Source organism: Bufo gargarizans, chromosome 4 (assembly GCF_014858855.1).
Source record: "Bufo gargarizans isolate SCDJY-AF-19 chromosome 4, ASM1485885v1, whole genome shotgun sequence".
NCBI lineage: Eukaryota > Metazoa > Chordata > Amphibia > Anura > Bufonidae > Bufo > Bufo gargarizans.
Genome location: NC_058083.1, coordinates 8,783,221 through 8,804,436, shown reverse-complemented (window position 1 = coordinate 8,804,436; position 21,216 = coordinate 8,783,221). Strand labels below are relative to the sequence as shown.

The 21,216-nt window shown below is 43.8% G+C and overlaps 2 protein-coding genes across 4 annotated transcripts; one reads left to right on the top strand and one right to left on the bottom strand.

The window, feature by feature from the left end:
- Positions 1-524: 524 nt before the first annotated feature.
- On the bottom strand, positions 525-10,702 carry FAM228B (family with sequence similarity 228 member B). 2 transcript variants are annotated; one of them, XM_044292320.1, is made up of 9 exons: positions 10,607-10,702; positions 10,128-10,219; positions 7,321-7,467; positions 7,117-7,194; positions 5,244-5,441; positions 3,112-3,189; positions 2,447-2,534; positions 1,644-1,788; positions 525-762 (listed from the first exon to the last, which is right to left on the bottom strand). In XM_044292320.1, the coding sequence occupies exons 2-9, from the start codon at positions 10,197-10,199 to the stop codon at positions 570-572; spliced, it is 999 nt and encodes a 332-aa protein (XP_044148255.1). In that variant the 5' UTR covers positions 10,200-10,219; positions 10,607-10,702; the 3' UTR covers positions 525-569. The 2 variants fall into 2 exon arrangements, with proteins under 2 accessions (XP_044148255.1, XP_044148254.1); XM_044292319.1 differs by lacking the exon at positions 10,607-10,702 and adding an exon at positions 10,516-10,539.
- A 535-nt stretch (positions 10,703-11,237) lies between these two features.
- On the top strand, positions 11,238-20,539 carry PFN4 (profilin family member 4). 2 transcript variants are annotated; one of them, XM_044292453.1, is made up of 5 exons: positions 11,238-11,280; positions 13,838-13,966; positions 17,137-17,271; positions 18,380-18,485; positions 20,222-20,539. In XM_044292453.1, exons 2-5 carry the CDS (start codon positions 13,850-13,852, stop codon positions 20,248-20,250), a joined length of 387 nt encoding a protein of 128 aa, XP_044148388.1. In that variant the 5' UTR covers positions 11,238-11,280; positions 13,838-13,849; the 3' UTR covers positions 20,251-20,539. The 2 variants fall into 2 exon arrangements, with proteins under 2 accessions (XP_044148388.1, XP_044148389.1); XM_044292454.1 differs by having other exon boundaries at positions 11,262-11,321.
- Positions 20,540-21,216: the final 677 nt, after the last annotated feature.

The following is a 21,216-nucleotide window of genomic DNA, read 5'->3' as shown; positions in this document are numbered from 1 at the left end:
TGATCTTGGATGAAAGGATCGGACTCTCAATCTCCATTCTAGTTCATCCCAAAGGTGTTGGATGGGGTTGAGTCAGGTTCTTTCACACTAAACTCATCGGACCATGCCTTTATGGACCTTGCTTTGTGCACTGGGCCACAGTTATGCTGGAAGAGGTCTGGCGTATAGGAAGGCTGTATCTTGGTGGTTAGCACTGTAGTTTGGAACATTGGCCCACTTTTACACCATTCTAAATATAGGATATTGTTGGGGTGATTTGAGCCAAAAAGGACCATGGCTCATAATACATTTGCCGCGTTTTTACCTGTATGACCGAGAGGAACTGATACACAAGCCTTGCATGAGCACATGTAGACTTCTACCGGAATTCGAACAGTCCCCACCCCAGAGACACAAGTTAACCTTACTGAGGGAATCTTGCCCCCATACAAGATCTTACATGGACTGAAAATACGGCTGGGATTCTGGTATGTTCCAGTGAGAAAACCATAGCAAAATGTTTATTTTTTATGAGTTTTCAACAAATAGAATCCCACCAACCGTCCCCTAGTAATGAATACACAGAGCGCCTATACTGTAATGGTGTCTGCGGGGTCAGGCCCCCAGTGAGGACAATACGCAGGGAGGGAGGACGGTCTTACAGGAAACTTTCTCTTCTGACTGATTTTCATCTCGCTGCTGAAGATCTCAGGTGGGAATTTTTTATCTGTCCACAGCTTGAAATCCAGACTCTCCTGATTACAGGACCCCCTTACTCTCTGCCTGTAAGACATCAGAAGAAAACCATTCACAGTCATGACTCAGACCCATCTCCTACACACAAGGGAGGCAACCATCCCAAGGTTCTTATGTTTTTATTTTACCATCATCTTTGGACCACTCTTCATCAAGAGGTCACACCTTCAGGGTCCATTCACAAGTCCGTAGTGTATAGCGGATCCGCAATACACCGGGCCGGCACCCCTATAGAAATGCCTATCCTTGTTCGCTATTGCGGACAATAGGACATGTTCTATTTTTTTCGGGAGCCGCATCCTTTCCATCCCCATTAAGAATGGATGCGGACCCATTCTACGGACGTGTGAATGGACCCTAAGGTGGAGTACACATTGCTGGCTTCTGGAGGGCATGCGTGCGGTCATGTGGCTCTTCCTACCTCAATGTACAGTGTTCCCTCAAGATACAATATTTTCAACATACAATGTTCTTTTCTGGGACATCGTAAGTTGAAATCAGACTCGGATCCAACCAATCAAGGCCACTTCTCTAGAGGTTATGTGTAAGGAATTGATTTATCTTAAATCTTCATTTTCTCTTGGATGATGTTTTGGGGCTTTGGAACCAATTACTCAACTTACAATGGTTTCAACATACAATGGTCGTCCTGGAACCAATTAATATTGTAACTTGAGGGACCACTGTATTGGTGAACATGGAATTACTAAACTGACAGATGGGTAGGAGGATGCATTTTTACATAGTTGGGTGCAGGTGGAACACAGCTGTCCATTGTCGCTTAGGTGACCTGCCAGCCATGAGTTACCAGCAAGTTTATTATTTGAGGCAGGGAGGTCTCATATGAAGTTATATCTTTTGTTATGGAGCCCAGGATTACTCACAGTACGAACCATGAGGTTCCTCACCTGCTCTTCAGCCTAGTCTCACTCTCAATATATCCAAATGGAGTCTTCAGCCATTCAGCTCCATTCATACTGTGACGACCCAGAGGAACCTGTGGAAGCTTCTGCAAGTTCAGTTCATGGATTTCCTTGGCAGAAAACACCCTGCCTTTTAAGAGAAAATCAAATGATCAAAGACGTGAAACCGGAATACTGAGCCCTGGTAAGGTACGTGCCTCCAACATCTCGGTGGGACAAAATGACTATACAGTCCTTTTAAAGGGGTTGCGCCATGAAACACATTATACATTTTTCTAACCTGGATCAGAATACTATTTTTGTAGCACGTAACTGAAAATTTAGCATAGCCACTGAGTTACTTAACAAAAATCTACCTGTATAGCGCCACCTGCTGTTTGTTCTATTCCTTATTTCCTGTCCACCTCACTAAAGGTGGTCACATGCACTCAGTTTAAATCTTCAAATGACACCAGCCATATCTACTGTAAAAAGCCATGACCGTTACAGGGAAAGGAGCTACAGCAGGAAGGACATACCCCTGAGAAAGGGCACACCTCCTGAGCTGCCAGCCTGTCTAGCAGAACAATGAATGTGGAGATCTCTGGTTCCAGTTGAGGTCCAGGGCTGCCTCTAGTTTTGTGAGGAAGAGATCGTCATGTGCTATATGATGTCTGTCATTTTTTACATCATTCATGGAACAACCCCTTTAAGTGAAGCAGGACAACCTCTCTTGGTGTCCGAATACAGACTATTAGAGCATGTTACAAAGGAACAAAACGCGTTTTGAACCAGAAAGCTTTCTATACCTGTCTCGCAGTGCATGGCAATCTTCTCCTCCTCATACCTCTTCTGGGACTGCTGGAGAAGAGGGTCCTGAAACTTTGGAGTGGAAACCTGAACAACAAAACACATGAAACATGAAGAGAACGGATACAGTGAATAGGCCGCAGCTTAGGCTCAGAGGGAATGTGCTAATATAGGAGGCCCAGTGAAATGAATGGGGTGACCATAAAAGGGACCGCATGAGCAGCTCTCCACACTGGCCAATAGTGGGGTGTCTGGAGCAGGAGACCCCCCCCACCCCACATCCTGAGGATGTCCTATTAGGGCTTACTGTTTTATTTTCTTAAAGGGATGCGATAAGGAACCATTTTTAATTGTCGAGAATCAAACCCAGGGCTTGTAAGAATAAAGGGGACGCATTATGGAAAATAGAGCGCAAATGTGATCGTTTTCAAAGGTCTGTTCACACTTAATAGTTACATAGTAGTCAATGGGAATTCTAAAAAATCCCTTTCACCTGATGCTACCTGTGTTTGTTTCTCATCGGCACAAGGGTGTATTTTATATACTGCTCTCATGGTGCTAGCGATGCAGAATTGTCACCACGGAGCACTGCGAGTACTGGCGCTCCCACTGCACTCAGCTCACTGGGGTAGGAACTAATAACGCTCGAGTAGACGTCTCTTACCCGGAGGTATTGCTTGTAAAGGCGATTAATGAATGGGTCATACTCAGAGGAGTCATAATCTCTCATAAATGCGCTACCCTGGAGGAGAAGAACATATGAATATTAATGAATCCCACAGCTCTGGCCAAACAAACAAACCTCATCATCATCATTTCTAGGAACAGGATGTAGAATAAATAACAACCATATCCTGAAGAGCCAGGTTTAATAGAAAGTTTTGCTAAATATATTTTTTATTAAATAAAGTTCCCTCACATCATACCTCAGGGTGGATAATATACCTACTAACAACTATAATGCTGCCCCCTATGTACGAGAAAACAACTAATATAATACTGCCTCCTATGTACAAGAATATAACTACTATAATACTACTCCTATGTACAAGAATATATCTACTATAATACTGCTCCTATGTACAAGAATATAACTACTATAATACTGCTCCTATATACAAGAATATAACTCCTATAATACTGTTCCTATGTACAAGAATATAACTACTATAATACTGTTCCTATGTACAAGAATATAACTACTATAATACTGTTCCTATGTATAAGAATATAACTACTATAATACTGCTCCTATGTACAAGAATATAACTACTATAATACTGCTCCTATGTACAAGAATATAACTACTATAATACTGCTCCTATGTACAAGAATATAACTACTATAATACTGCTCCTATGTACAAGAATATAACTACTATAATACTGCCTCTATGTACAAGAATATAACTACTATAATACTGCCTCTATGTACAAGAATATAACTACTATAATACTACTCCTATGTACAAGAATATATCTACTATAATACTGCTCCTATGTACAAGAATATAACTACTATAATACTGCTCCTATATACAAGAATATAACTCCTATAATACTGTTCCTATGTACAAGAATATAACTACTATAATACTGTTCCTATGTACAAGAATATAACTACTATAATACTGCCTCTATGTACAAGAATATAACTACTATAATACTGCCTCTATGTACAAGAATATAACTACTATAATACTGCTCCTATGTACAAGAATATAACTACTATAATACTGTTCCTATGTACAAGAATATAACTACTATAATACTGTTCCTATGTACAAGAATATAACTACTATAATACTGCTCCTATGTACAAGAATATAACTACTATAATACTGCCCCCTATGTACAAGAATATAACTACTATAATACTGCTCCTATGTACAAGAATATAACTACTATAATACTGCCTCCTATGTACAAGAGTATAACTACTATAATACTGCTCCTATGTACAAGAATATAACTACTATAATACTGCTCCTATGTACAAGAATATAACTACTATAATACTGCTCCTATGTACAAGAATATAACTACTATAATACTGCTCCTATGTACAAGAATATAACTACTATAAGGGCTCTTTCACATGAGCATGTCCCGTGCGGGAATCGCGCTCTGTGTGAGAGAGGGATTGTGCGGTCTGGACTACAGAAGTGCAAGGCATTACCATGATTGATAACGCTTTGTGCCTCTGCCTGACCTTTCTATAACGGAATCCTACTAGTACTGATGTGCTACACCTAGAATAATAAGGTCCCAAGGGTGACATGCCAAGGTGGGGTCTCCATAGTATGTCACTCGAATAATGGAAAGCATCTATTTTATATATGCAAGAACCTGTGTCATGCTCCACCCCCTGAGGGCTGCATCGGGCATAACAGTAAAGGGAACCTGTCACCGGGATTTTGTGTATAGAGCTGAGGACATGGGTTGCTAGATGGCCGCTAGCACATCCGCACAATACCCAGTCCCCATAGCTCTGTGTGCTTTTATTGTGTAAAAAAAAATGATTTGATCCATATGCAAATTAACCTGAGATGAGTCCTGTACGTGAGAAGAGTCGGGGACAGGACTCATCTCAGGTTAATTTGCATATGTATCAAATCGTTTATTTTACACAATAAAAGCACACAGAGCTATGGGGACTGGATATTGTGGATGTGCTAGCGGCGATCTAGCAACCCATGTCCTCAGCTCCATACACAAAATCCCGGTGACAGGTTCCCTTTAATAGTAGTGACCTAGGCCGGCTCCGGAACAATAGTAAACACCTGTGCAGTTTTACCTTCTTATTACAGTATCTTAAGTACTGAGCCAGAAGACGTCTTCTCCGCTTCTCTATGTCCTCGCTGGATTGGTTATCAATGTATTTCTCGATTACTTTCTGCAAAGGATCCGCCACTCGTTCCATCCACCGCTTGTGCTGGATCTCCTTCCTGCACTGCTCAGCCTGCTCTGCCTGCTTCACATATTCATTTACTCTCTAAGGAAGAATGCAAAAAAAAAAGTCAGCCATCAGTTCTGTCAGAGCCGGACTGGGAAACATGGCCGCCATAGAACAAGTCTTCTCCTGATTGGTCAATGTTACCTGAACATTTCATGGCTTTGTGACCACAATGCCATAAGGGAAAGTACCACCATCCCCCATGCCATCCTGAACCAGCGCCCATCCACAGTCATAGCCACTAAACACTCACCTTAGGGTTGGCCAGACTATGCCAGTTTACCCTTGGCCACAGGAAGTTACTTCCATGCGATTAGAGCACATGGCTTCTTTCTTCCAGAAACTGCACGGCTCCTGTCGATGGGTTGGTTCTAATATTACAGCTCAGCCCCACTGAAGTGAATGGGGATGAGCTGCAATACCACACAGGACCTCTGGATAGGTGTGGCGCTGTTTGTGGAAGAAAGCATGTTTTTCTAAGGCTACATGCACACGACCGTATGTGTTTTGCGGTCCGCAAATTGTGGATCCACAAAAGAAACGGATGACGTCAGTTTTTTGTTTTTGTGGATCCATTGTAACAATGCCTATCCTTGTCCGCAAAACGGACAAAAATAGGACATGTTCAATTTTGCTTGCAGGACTACGGAACGGAGCAACGGATGCAGACAGCACACGGAGTACTGTCCGCATCTTTTATGGCCCCATTGAAGTGAATGGGTCCGCACCCGAGCTGCAAAAAATGCGGCTCGGATGTGGAACCAAACCACGTTTGTGTGCATCAAGCCTAATTCGGGACAACACCTTTAATTCCAGTTTGGTTCTCGGGATTTTGGTTTGATGATCCTTCTGCCTTCGAGTCTTGGCTACATTTTCTGATGGTTCACCGTCTGGTACATCCGCTCATCCAATATCTGTTGATTCTTATTGTCCTCATCTAGCTCCACCACATGTGATACACCCCAGTCTAGCCTCCACCACTGCGACCACACCCCAGGGCTTCCACAACCAGGTTCATGATATATCCCCGACTACAGCCGTAGAGGTGTATGATATATCTGGGGTCACAGTTCATCTGTGGCCCCTCTAAGGTGGTTCCCAATGTTGACCTGAGGCTTTGACCACAGACCTGACCATTAGGTATATTGACCATCTTAGTCAAAGGTCATCTGTGGCTTATCTAAGGTGGTTCCCAATGTTGACCTGAGGCTTTGACCACAGACCTGACCATTAGGTATATTAACCATGTTAGTCAAAGGTCATCTGTGGCTTATCTAAGGTGGTTCCCAATGTTGACCTGAGGCTTCCACCACAGACCAGATCATCAGGTACTTTGACTTGTCTTGGACCATCAGACTGTCCAGACCAGAGGTAGGCAAGCCAGCTCTTGAGAAACTACAACTCCCAGCATGCATACTTGCTCTACTCTTCTAAAAACTCACATAGAAATGAATAGAGCATGCTGGGAATTGTAGTTTCACAACAGCTGGAGTGACGAAGCTTGCTGATCCCTGGTCCTAACACAAAACCTAACTTCTCGACCAAACACTATGAATGCCAGACCAGCAGGAATTTTAACTAGTTAGTTTCTGGACTAAAGGAATTTAAAGTAGAACTGAAGGCTGAGACAAGGATGACCACAGACAGAGGAAGTAAATGTGCAGAAGGAAGGTTCCTCTTCTTTTTTGGCTTATGTCCCGTCCCCTGCAGGTACCTGGTTGTAGAGGTTCTCTGTGTCCAGAACGCACTGGGTCATTGCACTGATCTCCCGACTTTCTTCATCCACCAGTAGCTGGGGAGATAAATAAGAAACCTCATGACAACTAGACAACTGCCCCATTTCCCCTTGCACTAGTTTTGTCTAATAAGGGTTAGGAGATGTCTTGGTAAGGATTGGGAATCTGCCCCGCGTCTTTACCTGGACGTAAGGCTTGTGTGACAACCAGTCTCCGGTCTTCCGCAGGGATGTGGTAGACAGACTTCTGGTTACCGGACGTGGTGCCGCCATTGTCTTGGGCAGGGGAAGGCTGTTCTGTTTTAGGGATGAATTCCTAAATGTAACAGACTGAGAAGTGATGGAGAATCAGAAGAGGAATATATAATGGCAACAAACCCTCCTCCAGGGAATAAGCCTAAAGATCTGAGAAGAGTATTAAAGGGTATCAGCAGATCCGTCCCTATGACCCCGGCTGACCTGTTACATGTGCGCTTGGCAGCTGAAGGCCTCTGTGTTGGTCCAATAATATTATTAATATGTTTTAATATATGCAAATTAGCCTCTAGGAGCAATAGGGTCGTTACCATTACACCTAGAGGCTCTGCTCTCTCTGCAACTGCCACGTCCTGTGCACTTTGATTGACAGCTCCAGGCAGTGTAAACGTCATCACACCAGGCCCGGTCATAAAAAGTGCAGAGGGCACAGCAGTTGCGGAGAGAGCAGAGCCTCTAGGTGTAATGGTAACGCCCCCGTTGCTCCTAGAGGCTCATTTGCATATAATAAAACATTGTTTTTCTCAGCAATGCGGGCACATAAGAACATGGAACCAACAGAGATGCCTTCAGCTGCCAAGCGCACATGTAACAGGTCAGCCAGTGTCATAGGGCCAGATCTGCTGACAGATGCCCTTTAGTGTCTGCTTCATCCCATTTACCTTAGACAGATGTCAGTGGAACGCCCCCTCCACCGACAGCTATTCTTCCCGCCTGCCCCATTCACATATACACAATTGGTTCAGTGGAGCCTCTGTGTATTTTCAATGGGAAGAGATGGATACGCCGCTGCCAGACACTTGTGCCGACTGTTTGTCTCCAGCACTTTGTCCGGCCTTGGAGCTGACAACCCTTATGGCCCTAACCAGCTGTGACTTATCATTCAAGCCGATGTGACTGGCCCCCAACGGTCACAGGACTAAGCCGCTTCTTGGTCCTGCAGGGAACGGTAGCGGCCAGTAATGGAGCAGTGGCGGGACAGTGGAGGGGTGAGCGGCACAGGTTAGGACCCCAGGGGTTGTCGGCTCCAAGGCAGGACAACCCCTTTTAGATCGGCGTTGTATTAATTTGTCCTACACTGGCATGAGACACGCCACAGAGGTGAATGGTGGGCTGCCAGTGCGACGGAAAGTGACATCTACTGAAGGAAGAAGCTGGAATAGATTTCTGGTGTAATGTTCACCATTTTTCCGGCGCTCATGTCAGATGAGTTGGATCGCAGAGGTCACGCCCACGGCCTTCCTCCTTCCACCGACATTCCAAAAGTTGCAAATTTTGTAGCAAACCGGGACTTGTGCCCACATTTGTGACTCTTTCAAGCCAGCTAAATAAATCTCCCCCCAGTGTGTATACCACCTTCACGGGCCGTGGCGATCGGAATAAACAGTGCAAAGAGCGGGCGCCATTGCAATTACACCGAAGGAAAGTGAAGATTCTTGTTACGGCTCAGACAAAAGCCTCAAGACGTCTGGCCTGTCAGGTTACAGCTCTATTGTCTACCCCCCTGACAACTCCGAAATTACCCCCTAACACATCAATCATCCCCTGACAACCCCGAAATTACCCCCTAACACATCAATCATCCCCTGACAACCCCAAAATTACCCCCCAACACATCAATTATCCCCTGACAACCCCAAAATTACCCCCTAACAACACATCAATCATCCTGCAGATACTTTTGATGAACCCTCCATGAACTAGTGTCCCCAACCACATGGAGATTTGCAGGTGCACCAATCAGACTGAAGCGGTGCCGAGGAGGGCGGCGTATACGGCACACTATATGCTACACGAGGCACAAGGGTATTAATTAATTTAATTAATTCATGCAATATTGTAATTCGTAAAGTTCTGCACATTTGGCAACGAGGCGATGTTGAGGTTTTCATTTCGACCCCGATAGCACAATATTTTATCACTAAATCAGGGGTTAATTTTCTGTATAGGACAAAGTCAGCTCTGCTACATCAACACGCAAGCAGGTAGGTGTGTGTGATGACATACGAGATGCTACGATAATAAAATAGTAATCGGGCTCTTAGTCACCATCCTATATAATTCATAAGGCCTCATGCACATGACCATTTTACGGGTCCGCACCCGAGCCGCAGTTTTTGCGGCTCGGGTGCGGACCCATTCACTTCAATGGGGCCACAAAAGATGCATGCGGACAGCACACGGAGTGCACCGTTCCGTGGCCCCCGCAAAAAATATATAGCATGTCCTATTCTTGTCCATTTTTCGGACAAGAATAGGCATGTCTACATTGCGTGCGGCTTGCGGACCGCAAAAAAACGCACGGTCGTGTGCATGAGGCCTAAGGATGAGGAAAACACAGGACCTGTCACCTCTCCAAAGAGAATGCAACAACTCGGGAGCATCTCTTCTTATAACGCTAGGCTGTCCTCTTTTATTCCTACTAGAAAATGTAGTTTAAAAAAATTGACAATTCAGGAGCGGTGACTTTACATGGGTTTTCTGACTATTTGTAGCTGATGACCTATCCCCTGGATCTGCTCGGTGGTTGGAGGGGGGTGTACGAACAGCGTTACGCCAGCCGTCAGGCGATTCACAAAAAACTGGTTCCTTTATGGAGGGAAACCAGCGAACAGCTAAAAAAACAAACAAAAAACACCCACCTACATACTATCCTCAGTACTATGCAAGCTAGGCGCCTTTCTTTTCACCGGTCGTGGCTGATGTAGAACACCCTCTGGAGGCCGCAGACCTACCTTCATCTGCTCCGGGGCGCTCTGGACGGCCACCATTCCTTCCTTCCTTGTTCCTCTGCACCCCGGGATCATCTCGCCGGGCGACACATCCCCTAGTGGTGACAAAACCATGAACATTAATTATATTAAAAAAAAAAATTAAAATACATGGTTCCCCCATGGTGTCACCGCCACTTTATTCATCAAACGTGGGGCGTCCCAGCAATCCCAGTCCTAGGGTACATGCTCAGCTAGGACCATGGGGGGGGGGGCACCTGTGGGGAGCAGGGCGCACCTGTGGCATACTAGCAACGTGCAAATAATGGGGGTGAGAGTCCTAATGTTACATTGTAACTAAGGCAAACTCAGCTCTGCTACACCTGCAGTATCTATAGTATGCTGTACATACCTGCATGCATCCCCTTCTTATGTATTCCAGGCACTTACCGTCTTGTCCTCCCTCCTCTGAAACCCAAGTCTGCCCAAGCCCCTTCACTCACCTGTGTATCCTTCCGCGGCCTCTCCATCACATCCCACAGGACTATTAAACTCTTCTACACCAGGTTTAAACTCTCATAAGCGGCGCTGGTGAAATGGTAGGTAATACCAATGCTCCCTGCACACGGACACTGCCGCAGCACTATTTATTCATCGTCCCTTCCTATCCTCCATGTTATGAGCTCGTTATTCTCACCTTCTATTGCTAGTCTACATGGTAAGAATGTAATATATATACATACAGACACACACCATAAAATGTCATTGCAATTTTACAATCCCGTTTATGGAACTATTTTACGTCGAACTGTATCACTCCGCCATATTAGTTTAGCAGTGTACAGTTACCGTAGCAACGCGTTGTTACTGTTGCCACTGGCAGAAGCCGGGTGAGTGAGTGGCAGCAGTAAGAGCCAATGGTATGCAGGAAAATGTTTGTAGGCGGGGTTATGGAGACTTTGGCCGGCCAACCGGGAGTCTGGTGAGTAGTAGCCGCGCCTTCCAGTCTCTACTGGAAGCCGGGGGAGTGAGTGGCAGGAGTATGAACCAATGGGTTGCGGAAAAGAATTGTAGGCGGGGTTATATCTGCCAATTGGGAGTCTGGAGAGTGGTAGCCACGCCTTCTGCAGTTCTGCGCGTGATGCTGTGTGTGAATGCGGTGCTGGGGCGCAGAGCGGTGAGCCGGTTTACGTTATGGCTGCTATCTATGGGCTAACGGTTGTTATTCATTAGATTTTTAGCCTTAACCCTTTAATGACTAGTTCTGTTACCACAAAATTTTACATGCATTTTTTTTTTTATGTCAACGTCAATTTAGGGCTTGCTTTTTTTAGTTGCAAGATGAGTTGTGTGGGGAGTAAATATGATTTATTACTGAGCTTTTATTACATTTTTTGGGGGGGGGGTGAAAAAAAGGAGCAATTGCACCATTGTTATCTGAGTTTTTAAAAAATTTTTATTCTAGTGGTCGGAGTGAAGTATTTTTACTACATTCACACAATAGACGCTGTTATTTCTGCGGCTCCGCATCACCAGAGTCTTAACCGTTTTCTTCCTGTCATCGTACCCGTATTAAGCTTCATTCACACGTCCCTATTCATTTAATGACTGTCTTCACACGTCAGTGTTTTACCGCGGTCCATGGAACCGTGTGTTTAGCACGGCATGCTTTATTTTGTCCGTGTTCATGGATCCATCACGCCCATTATAGTCTAGGGGTCCGTGTTTCACGGATCATCAGGAAGAGATGCTTTGAAAATATTTTTTTTTTCAGCTGTGCAATGTCAGTGAAACACAGATGACACCGGGACAGCAAAAAACGGATACACGGACCCTTCATGGACGCGTCACTGACCACCTTCTCACGGACACGGATGTGTGAATGAGGCTTTAGGACGTCTTTTTCTGCGGGATGAATTGTAGTTTTTAGGCTACTTTCACACTAGCGGTTTTGCTGGATCGGGCAAGGTTCATCCAAACCGCTTCCGTTACTGATAATACAACCGTCTGCATCCGTTATGAACTCCATTGAAAGTCAATGGGGGACGGATTCGTTTTCTATTGTGTCAGAGAAAACGGATCCGTCCCCGTTGACTTGCATCGTGGGTCATGGTGGATTCGTCTTGCTCCACATCCCAGGACGGAAAGCAAACCGCAGCAATCTCAATACCGGAAAATAGAAACGCTAGAGTGAAAGTAGCCTTATTGATACCATTTTGGGGTACTTATATTTAATGGACTTATTTTTTTGGGGGGGGGACCGTTGAAATTATAAGTTATTTTTATTTTACAGGTCGGCGGTACCAAATATGAATACTGTTTTGGTTAATAATAGAGATGAGCGAATTTCCACTTATGAAATTCGTTCACACTTTGTTTACTGGTAACAGGTGAATTGCGGTATGGATTCTGTTACCACGGACCATAATGCAATTCTATAACGGAATGTATAACGGAATGCCTTTATTCTGTCATAGAATTGCTCTGCCGATCAGCTGTTTGAAAAAGCTTTGGAGAGCTGTGACCTCCTCACATCTTACCATGAACAGCGCCATCCATTGTATAGTGGCTGTGCTTGGTATTGCAGCCCAGGCTCAATCACTTGTCTTAGAGGCCCTGTCACCGCTCCTGACATGTCTGTTTTAACAGCTTCATGCATTCCTCATGTAATAACAATTCTGGAGCATCTATTCTTATGTCTCTATGTTGTGCCATTTCTTTATTATTCCTACTAGAAGTTATGAATGAATTGCTAGCAGTCTGCAGTAAGGGTACAGGGGGGAGGTAACCAGTTGGGGGGGGGTGTACCTGCACAGACTGACAGGAGCAGCACTGATTGAATAGAGTGTGTCTGTGCAGGTACACAGATCCGCAAAAAATATGCATGACGTCCGTGTGCATTCTGTATTTTGCGGAACAGAACAGCTGGCCATTAGGGCTCATTCACACGAACGTAAGGGCTCGTTGCCCGTGCTGCATATGGCGGTTCTGCAATACACGGGGCAGCGGCCGTGTGCTTCCGCATAACGGATACGGACCCATTCACTTGAATAAGTCTGCAAATCTGGGGATGCTGATCGGGACGGAGTGCTTCCGTGTGGTTCCGTTCCGGGCTACCGTTCCACAAAAAGATAGAACTTGTCCTATATTTTTGCGGAACTGACGGATCGCGGACCCCGTTCAAGTGAATGGGTCTGCTATCCACATGCGGCTGCCCCACAGTCGGTGCCCGTGCATTGCGGACCGCAGCACGGGCACTGAGCCCTTACGTTCGTGTGAACGAGCCCTTAATAGAACAGTCCTATCCTTGTCCGTAATGCGGTCAATAATAGGACAATATGTTCTATTTCTTTGCGGAACGGACATACAGAAACGGAATGCACACCAAGTACCTTCCGTTTTTTTGCAGACCCATTGAAATGAAAAAAAAAAATAACTGAACGGACACAGAAAGAAAATACGATTGTGTGAATGAGCCCTAAATGGAACTGAGCTGCATCTAGGCCGCGTGACTGATGAACGTGATGTCCCTGACCTAGGAAGAGAGTACAGAACTCTTAGAACAGCTGGCCCCAGCGATGTGATATTGGTTACGGGAATTGCCCTGTATGGACACTGCGCCGATCCCCGAGTGATAAGCATATAGTGCGAGCTCCTAGACTGACTAATAATCCATCTGATTAGCTTTCCAGTAGCGCCCCTCCCCCCTCATATAAATATATTACTTTTAACAGGTGTAACAAGAAATGAACCAGATACAGAATCTATTGTATGACGCCCTAATAAAAACGCAACACGTGGAGAGCGCTGCACTCATCAAAATACGAGAAGCCACCGCCCTGATGTCACCGCCAGGATTCCATGTAAGGACAGGGGCGCACTTGGGAAGAGGGGAGACTGAGAACCCCTCTCTCTATGAGTACCGTAGTTCTGGGGGGAAAAAATCAAGTTACTAGTTGTAATTCTCCCTGCTACCACTAAAAATCTATATGCAGCTATCACCCCCTGGTGGCAGCTGCAGGAACATTTATTAACTATAATTAAATTATTGGTGCACTTTCCTGCCCAAGACCACCACTAACTCCTGCTCCATCCTAAATAAACTCGTGGAAAAAAATAAATAAAAAAAATAGCCAAGGAGGAGTCGTTGGAATGGAATTAAATTATCTATCTGTAAAGAATAAATCAAGGCAACTGGACGTACTGTAGATTTCTTGAAAACGTTTGACTCGTTCTTCCAACGAGCTTTCTCAATTCTGAGTGAAAGCTCGTTGGAAGAACGAGTGAAACGTTTTCAAGAAATCTACAGTAAGTCCAATTGCCTTGATTTATTCTTTACAGATATACCATGACCTGGATAAATGAGAACCTTCACAGACATACACTTTCTATGTGTAAATGTAATGATGATATATGTAAGTGGTTACAGTATTAGAGTGAAGGGGAAAACTGAACAACTGAAAGGACCCTGATCGGCTGCCTAATGCCTGGATACAAAATGAGATACGGCCCCTAGCCTGGATGCAGGATGAGATACGGCCCCTAGCCTGGATGCAGGATGAGATACGGCCCCTAGCCTGGATAGAAGATGAGATACGACCTCTAGCCTGCATACAAGATGAGATACGACCTCTAGCCTGGTTACAAGATGAGATACGACCTCTAGCCTGGATATAAGATGAGATGCGGCCTCTGGCCTGTGTACAAGATGAGATACGGCCTCTGGCCTGTGTACAAGATGAGATACGGCCTCTGGCCTGTGTACAAGATGAGATACGGCCTCTGGCCTGTGTACAAGATGAGATACGGCCTCTAGCCTGGATACAAAATGAGATACTGCCCCTAGCCTGGATGCAGGATGAGATACGGCCCCTAGCCTGGACATAAGATGAGATACGGCCTCTAGCCTTGATACAAGATGAGATACGGCCTCTGGCCTGGATACAAGATGAGATACGACCTCTAGTCTGGCTACAAGATGGGATACGGCCTCTGGCCTGGCTACAAGATGGGATACGGCCTCTAGTCTGGCTACAAGATGAGATACGGCCTCTGGCCTGGCTACAAGATGGGATACGGCCTCTAGCCTTGATACAAGATGAGATATGACCTCTGGCCTTGATACAAGATGAGATACAGCCTCTAGCCTGGATACAAGATGAGATACGACCTCTAGTCTGGCTACAAGATGAGATACGGCCTCTGGCCTGGATACAAGATGAGATTCGGCCTCTAGCCTGGATACAAGATGAGATACGGCCTCTAGCCTGGATACAAGATGGGATACGGCCTCTAGACTGGACATAAGATGAGATACCGCCTCTGGCCTGGACATAAGATGAGATACGGTTGGGCATGGAGGCATACAGGTTCTGTATGGTATCCTGCAGTATATTTGCCCACAGATGTTATAGATGGGTCTGTAGATCCTGCACACTTGTAGGTTGGTGAAGCTGATGTCCCAGCTGGTCCCATAAATGCTCCGTGATAAATCTGGTGACCGGGCAGCCCAGGAAGTCTTGTAATCTGGTGGAGACATTCCTGGGAAACCCTTGCTGTGTGTGGTGAGCATCATCCTGCTGATAGATGCCAGTTGGAAGCCCTGCCATGAGAGGAACACATGTGTCGGCAGGTTGTCCTGCACTTATCACTGAGCTGTCAGTGTCCCTCATATCACTACTAGGGGTGACCGACTGTCGTATATGATGATGCCCCAGATCATCCCACCAGCAGTTGGGGCAGTGGGTCCTCCACAGCAAAGGCAGGGTTGAAGCGCCCACCACAAGGCCTCTATACTGGAATCCGACCACATTGGGATCTCAAACAGAACCTGGATTGGTCTCTAAAGATCATATGGTTCCAGTCAGTAGCAGTCCAGTGTTCTGATTACGACACAACTGCAAACAAAGATGACGATGGCCGGCTGTCAATGGCAGGACACTTAATGGGCACAATGACATCCAATTTCCTTCTGCTAAGTGCCTGGAAATAGTCCAAGCAGAGACAGGAGTGCGGTGAAGGAGCCACCTGTGTGTGGATGGTGGACAAGAAAGCTGTAGTAGCTGCTCGTGTTTGTCAGTGGTCTTCTCTACTGGTGGTCTGTCTGGGCCATCCGGAGCCTGTTCACCGTATGTGCGTGCCCTCGTGTAACCACTGCTCCAACACCTTCTAACAGCTTGATTGGAACAGCCTAGATGGTGGGAAATTCATTGAAACGATCATCCTTCTTCTCTCAGTCCAATGAGGTGCCCCCTCTCGCAGTCTGTAAACTTGGCAAAATGTCTTCAAGGGAATTGTAGAAGCATGTCTAGCAGCGATCTCTCAATAAGAGGTACACTACCCAAAAGTAGCCTCTGAGAGCCTTTTTATAGGACAGCGGGGGGAAGCATTTTTTTTTTTACCTTTTGTGGAAAGATGCAGTGTCTAATCAGAGCACACCTGTAACCATTTCCATATCTGCCTGAGACATAACTGCTGGACGAGTTTTGCAGCAATCTGACATATCTATATGGGTGCGGTACTTTTTATTTTATTTTTTGGCAATGAGTGTAATATAAATAAAATACATGATTAAGGGTTAAAGGGGTTGGCTGCTCGCCAAAAAAAGGTTTTAGTGTTTTCATAGGCAGGATTGCAGCAACTCCTCCATAGGAATACTGTCACTAACACCAAACCGACCCATAAAAGGGAATGATGTCATTTATGTAGAAAGGTGGCAAAGCCCATAAATCGGGGGCATTTCCCTGCCTCGGTTGCTTCTCCAAGACACTTAGAAACCCCCTTGAAAAATCCTGTACTTGTCCCTCTCGGGAAGTCTATGTGATTGTACGGATGGGATCCTGATGGGATCTTCTGTCAGTTAAGTTTATTAGATCTCCCGGGATGGTGGCGACTATGGAGAACTATTACCCTATATTCAGTAGTCCAGAGAACCTGGATTATCGAGTATTCAGATACCTGTCCATCTGTGTTGTGTACTGTATATGTGGTTTTATGGGATTTGTTGTACTTTTTTCTGTTCTTCTCATTGCAGCTTCAACCTCAGCAAGTCCAGGTGATCATCAATGCCTTCAGGAACAGCTCAGTCCTTAGAAGAGAGGGCTTCCAAATTCTGGACAAGAATTACAAATGCCTCCGTGCTGATAAGAACTCCATCTACGCTAAATGTGTGAGTGGCTTGTGGTAGTTGTGTGATGTCAGCTCAGGTTCCTCCATAATAGTCACTGCTAGCAGAGGGACACTGAGACCTAGGATTTGGAAATCTCTCTGCGAGACTGGAGAGAAGTCGTCTTCTCTCTGGGGTCACTAAAGTGTGAACCTAAATGCTAGAAATATTTCTTTCTGCAGCCACCACTAGGGGCAGCGCTCTGTATGCAAAACTCATCTATGTAAATCTATATCTCCTTGTAAGATACCTGTAGTACATGTACTGCGGATGTTTGCAGGGATGGTATTGCATGGGCTTATCCCCCATGGGGAATGGCATAAATAAAAATCCCAATCCAGAATTTTATGGCCTTATCCCTCCCAAAAAGATAGAGTAAAAAATTATCAGAAATTGTACCAATATAAATTATAGCTCTCCCCGTAAAAAAAAAGTCCTCATACAGCTCCATCAACGGAAAATAAAAAATAAATGAATGGGTGTCAAATGGCGAGATAAAGCAGAATTTTTTGATTTTTTTTTTTTTTTAAAGAAACATAAAAAGAATGAAAAATGTTTGTGTCAGTCTTTTGACTGAACAGTGACCATAGTACAAAATGACCCCCCCCCCCCCCCCAAAAAAAAATAAAATAAACCACGATGTGTAAAAAAATAAAAATAAATTGCCCTGGACTAGTGTCCACCACCCATGACATAGTCCAGGGATGGCCAACCTACGGCTCTCCAGCTGTTGTAAAACTACAACTCCCACCATGACCTGCTGTAGGTTGATAGCTATTGGCAGTCTGGGAATGCTGGGAGTTGTAGTTTTGCAACAGCTGGAGAGCCTTAGGTTGGCCATCCCTGTTGACATAGTTTCCCCTAGGTATGCCATTATATTTTAGAGATCGGGCTCCTTATATACAATGAACAGACCCTGCTAGGAACCCATGTAATGATACAGCGCCCCCTACAGCCACAACCCTGAAGACCAGGCATGCAATTTTAGTATAGTCAGCTCTAGCACCTCAGGTTATGTAATCCTGGAGAAACCCTTCAGTCATCTGCCAGGTAGGAAGCCTTTATTTTGGCTATAATGCTAAGATTGTGTAAATTATATTTCTTATTTCAGGATAATAATGGAGTCATAATGGTAAAAACCAAGTCCAATATCCTCCTTGCTACATACCGTGACGGCATGTACCCCAGTGTGTGTGTGGAGGCCACAGAGAAGCTTGGTAGGTTTTTCACTTGTTAAACTTTTTAATACCCTATATAAAAGCTAAAAAGGTGCGATAAGCAGCACTATGAAGGTAAGACTAGTTATACTCTTGTACATAGGAGAAAGTATTATAGCAGTTATATTCTTATACACAGGAGGTAGTATTATAGTAGTTATATTCTTGTACTTAGGAGCAGTATTATAGTAGTTATATTCTTGTACATGGAGGCAGTATTATAGTAGTTATATTCTTGTACTTAGGAGCAGTATTATAGTAGTTATATTTTTGCACATAGGAGCAGTATTATAGTAGTTATATTCTTGTACATGGGGGGCAGTATTATAGTAGTTATATTCTTGTACATGGGGGGCAGTATTATAGTAGTTATATTCTTGTACATAGGGGCAGTATTATAGTAGTTATATTCTTGTACATAGGAGCAGTATTATAGTAGTTATATTCTTGTACATAGGAGCAGTATTATAGTAGTTATATTCTTGTACATAGGAGCAGTATTATAGTAGTTATATTCTTGTACATAGGAGGCAGTATTATAGTAGTTATATTCTTGTACATAGAAGGCAGTATTATAGTAGTTATATTCTTGTACATAGAGGCAGTATTATAGTAGTTATATTCTTGTACATAGGAGCAGTATTATAGTAGTTATATTCTTGTACATAGGAGTAGTATTATAGTAGTTATATTCTTGTACATAGGAGGCAGTATTATAGTAGTTATATTCCTGTACATAGGAGCAGTATTATAGTAGTTATATTCTTGTTCATAGGAGCAGTATTATAGTAATTATATTCTTGTACATAGGAGCAGTATTATAGTAGTTTATATTCTTGTACATAGGAGCAGTATTATAGTAGTTATATTCTTGTACATAGGAGCAGTATTATAGTAGTTATATTCTTGTACTTAGGAGGCAGTATTATAGTAGTTATATTCTTGTACATATGAGTATTATAGTAGTTATATTCTTGTACATAGGAGCAGTATTATAGTAGTTATATTCTTGTACATAGGAGGCAGTATTATAGTAGTTATATACTTGTACATAGGAGGCAGTGTTATAGTAGTTATATTCTTGTACATAGGAGCAGTATTATAGTAGTTATATTCTTGTACTTAGGAGTCGCATTAGATTTTTGTTTTCGTATAGAAGCATAGACATGAACACTGACACCCTTTTTCTGAACCAGAAAGTCCTGTACTGCAGTTGTCACTTCCCTTTTCCCGATCTTGCTGGCATCTCTGCAGGTGACTACAATGAGCACAGGAAATGTCTTCCATAAACGGGATTAGCATTGTATATTAAACTCATTTCCTCTGAGATAGCAATAAATGTCACAGTATTTGCTGTCTAATAGATGCTAAACGTGGGACAAAAATGGAATGTGAACACGGCCTTATACAGTATATGGGTGGATTGGCCATCACTGCTGCGTGTATTATATAAGATCAGAAAATAGATTGAAGGTACAATATACAAGATGTCACCGATATCCTCTGCTACTTACAATACTGGAGTGGTGGTAGACCAGGATAAGCACATAACACCTACACCTCTCGCCAAGTTTCCCTAAAAGATGTATCTCCTCAGCCGTCCTAGAGCTGGAATGTACGGTCTCCCAGGCTCAGGTGTATAACCTTTAATATGGTAAAACTCAACGCGTTTCGGGGATACCCTCAATACTATTATATATCATTGTTTTTTTTTCTATATATATATTTGTTTTTAGGATCCTATTTTCGTGAGAAGGAAGTATGACTGCAGACATGACAAGAAATCACTATGGACATGAAGTGCAGCTTCTCTGCAGGACATCACGAGGGATGCAGATTGTTATATTCCAGAGGAAAGCATTCATTACATTTCATGATTCACATGGAGTATAAAATAAATCACTCACAATGGTGCTAGAAAGTTTGTGAACCCTTTCAATGTTTCTGAATTGCTGCATATAAATTTCTCCATGATACATCATTGTCCCTAATAGATCAGATGATGCACAACCTCATGTTCTTACCAAACAAAGCAGCATTAAATGTCTTTTCTATAAAGTATGTGAACCTTTGCTTTCTGTTGTGACCTTCTCAAGTCGCGATGACTTCAGCCATTGATCAGTCCCACCCTTTTGTGTTATAAACCACAAAAAATTGGCATTACTAAACTGCTTCCACCCATAGATGTTGGTGGGATTTCATGTATGATCATGACTCTTCAATATCTGCCAAAATGTATTCTGGTTAAAGGAATAGTCCGGTTTAGAAATCCCATTTTTATTTACCCTGTTATGGAGTTAATAGAGGGTGGTCTCCGTTTAGGACCTTCATTTCTAGGCCAGAGAGTGGTTACAAATAGAATCTGGAGGACCTGTCCTTCCATTGATTTGAATGGACATTATGTAATTCTTCATCAGCCCTGTGGTGGCACTGCAGAGAAATTGAACCCTTCCTACTAGAGTCACAGCTAATCATTGGAGGTCCAAGCAGGGGAACACTTTTTGATCAGCTTATTGACAAAAGGCTTTTCTAAGGCCTCTTTCACACTACCGTTTTTTGTTTCCGTTTTGCGGGCCATTTTTTGCGTTCTGTATACGGAACCATTCATTTCAATGGTTCCACAAAAAAAAACTGAATGTACTCCGTATGCATTCCGTTTCCGTATTTCTGTTCCGTGGCTCTATTCAAGTCAATGGGTCCGCAAAAAAAAGGAACACATACGGAAATGCAT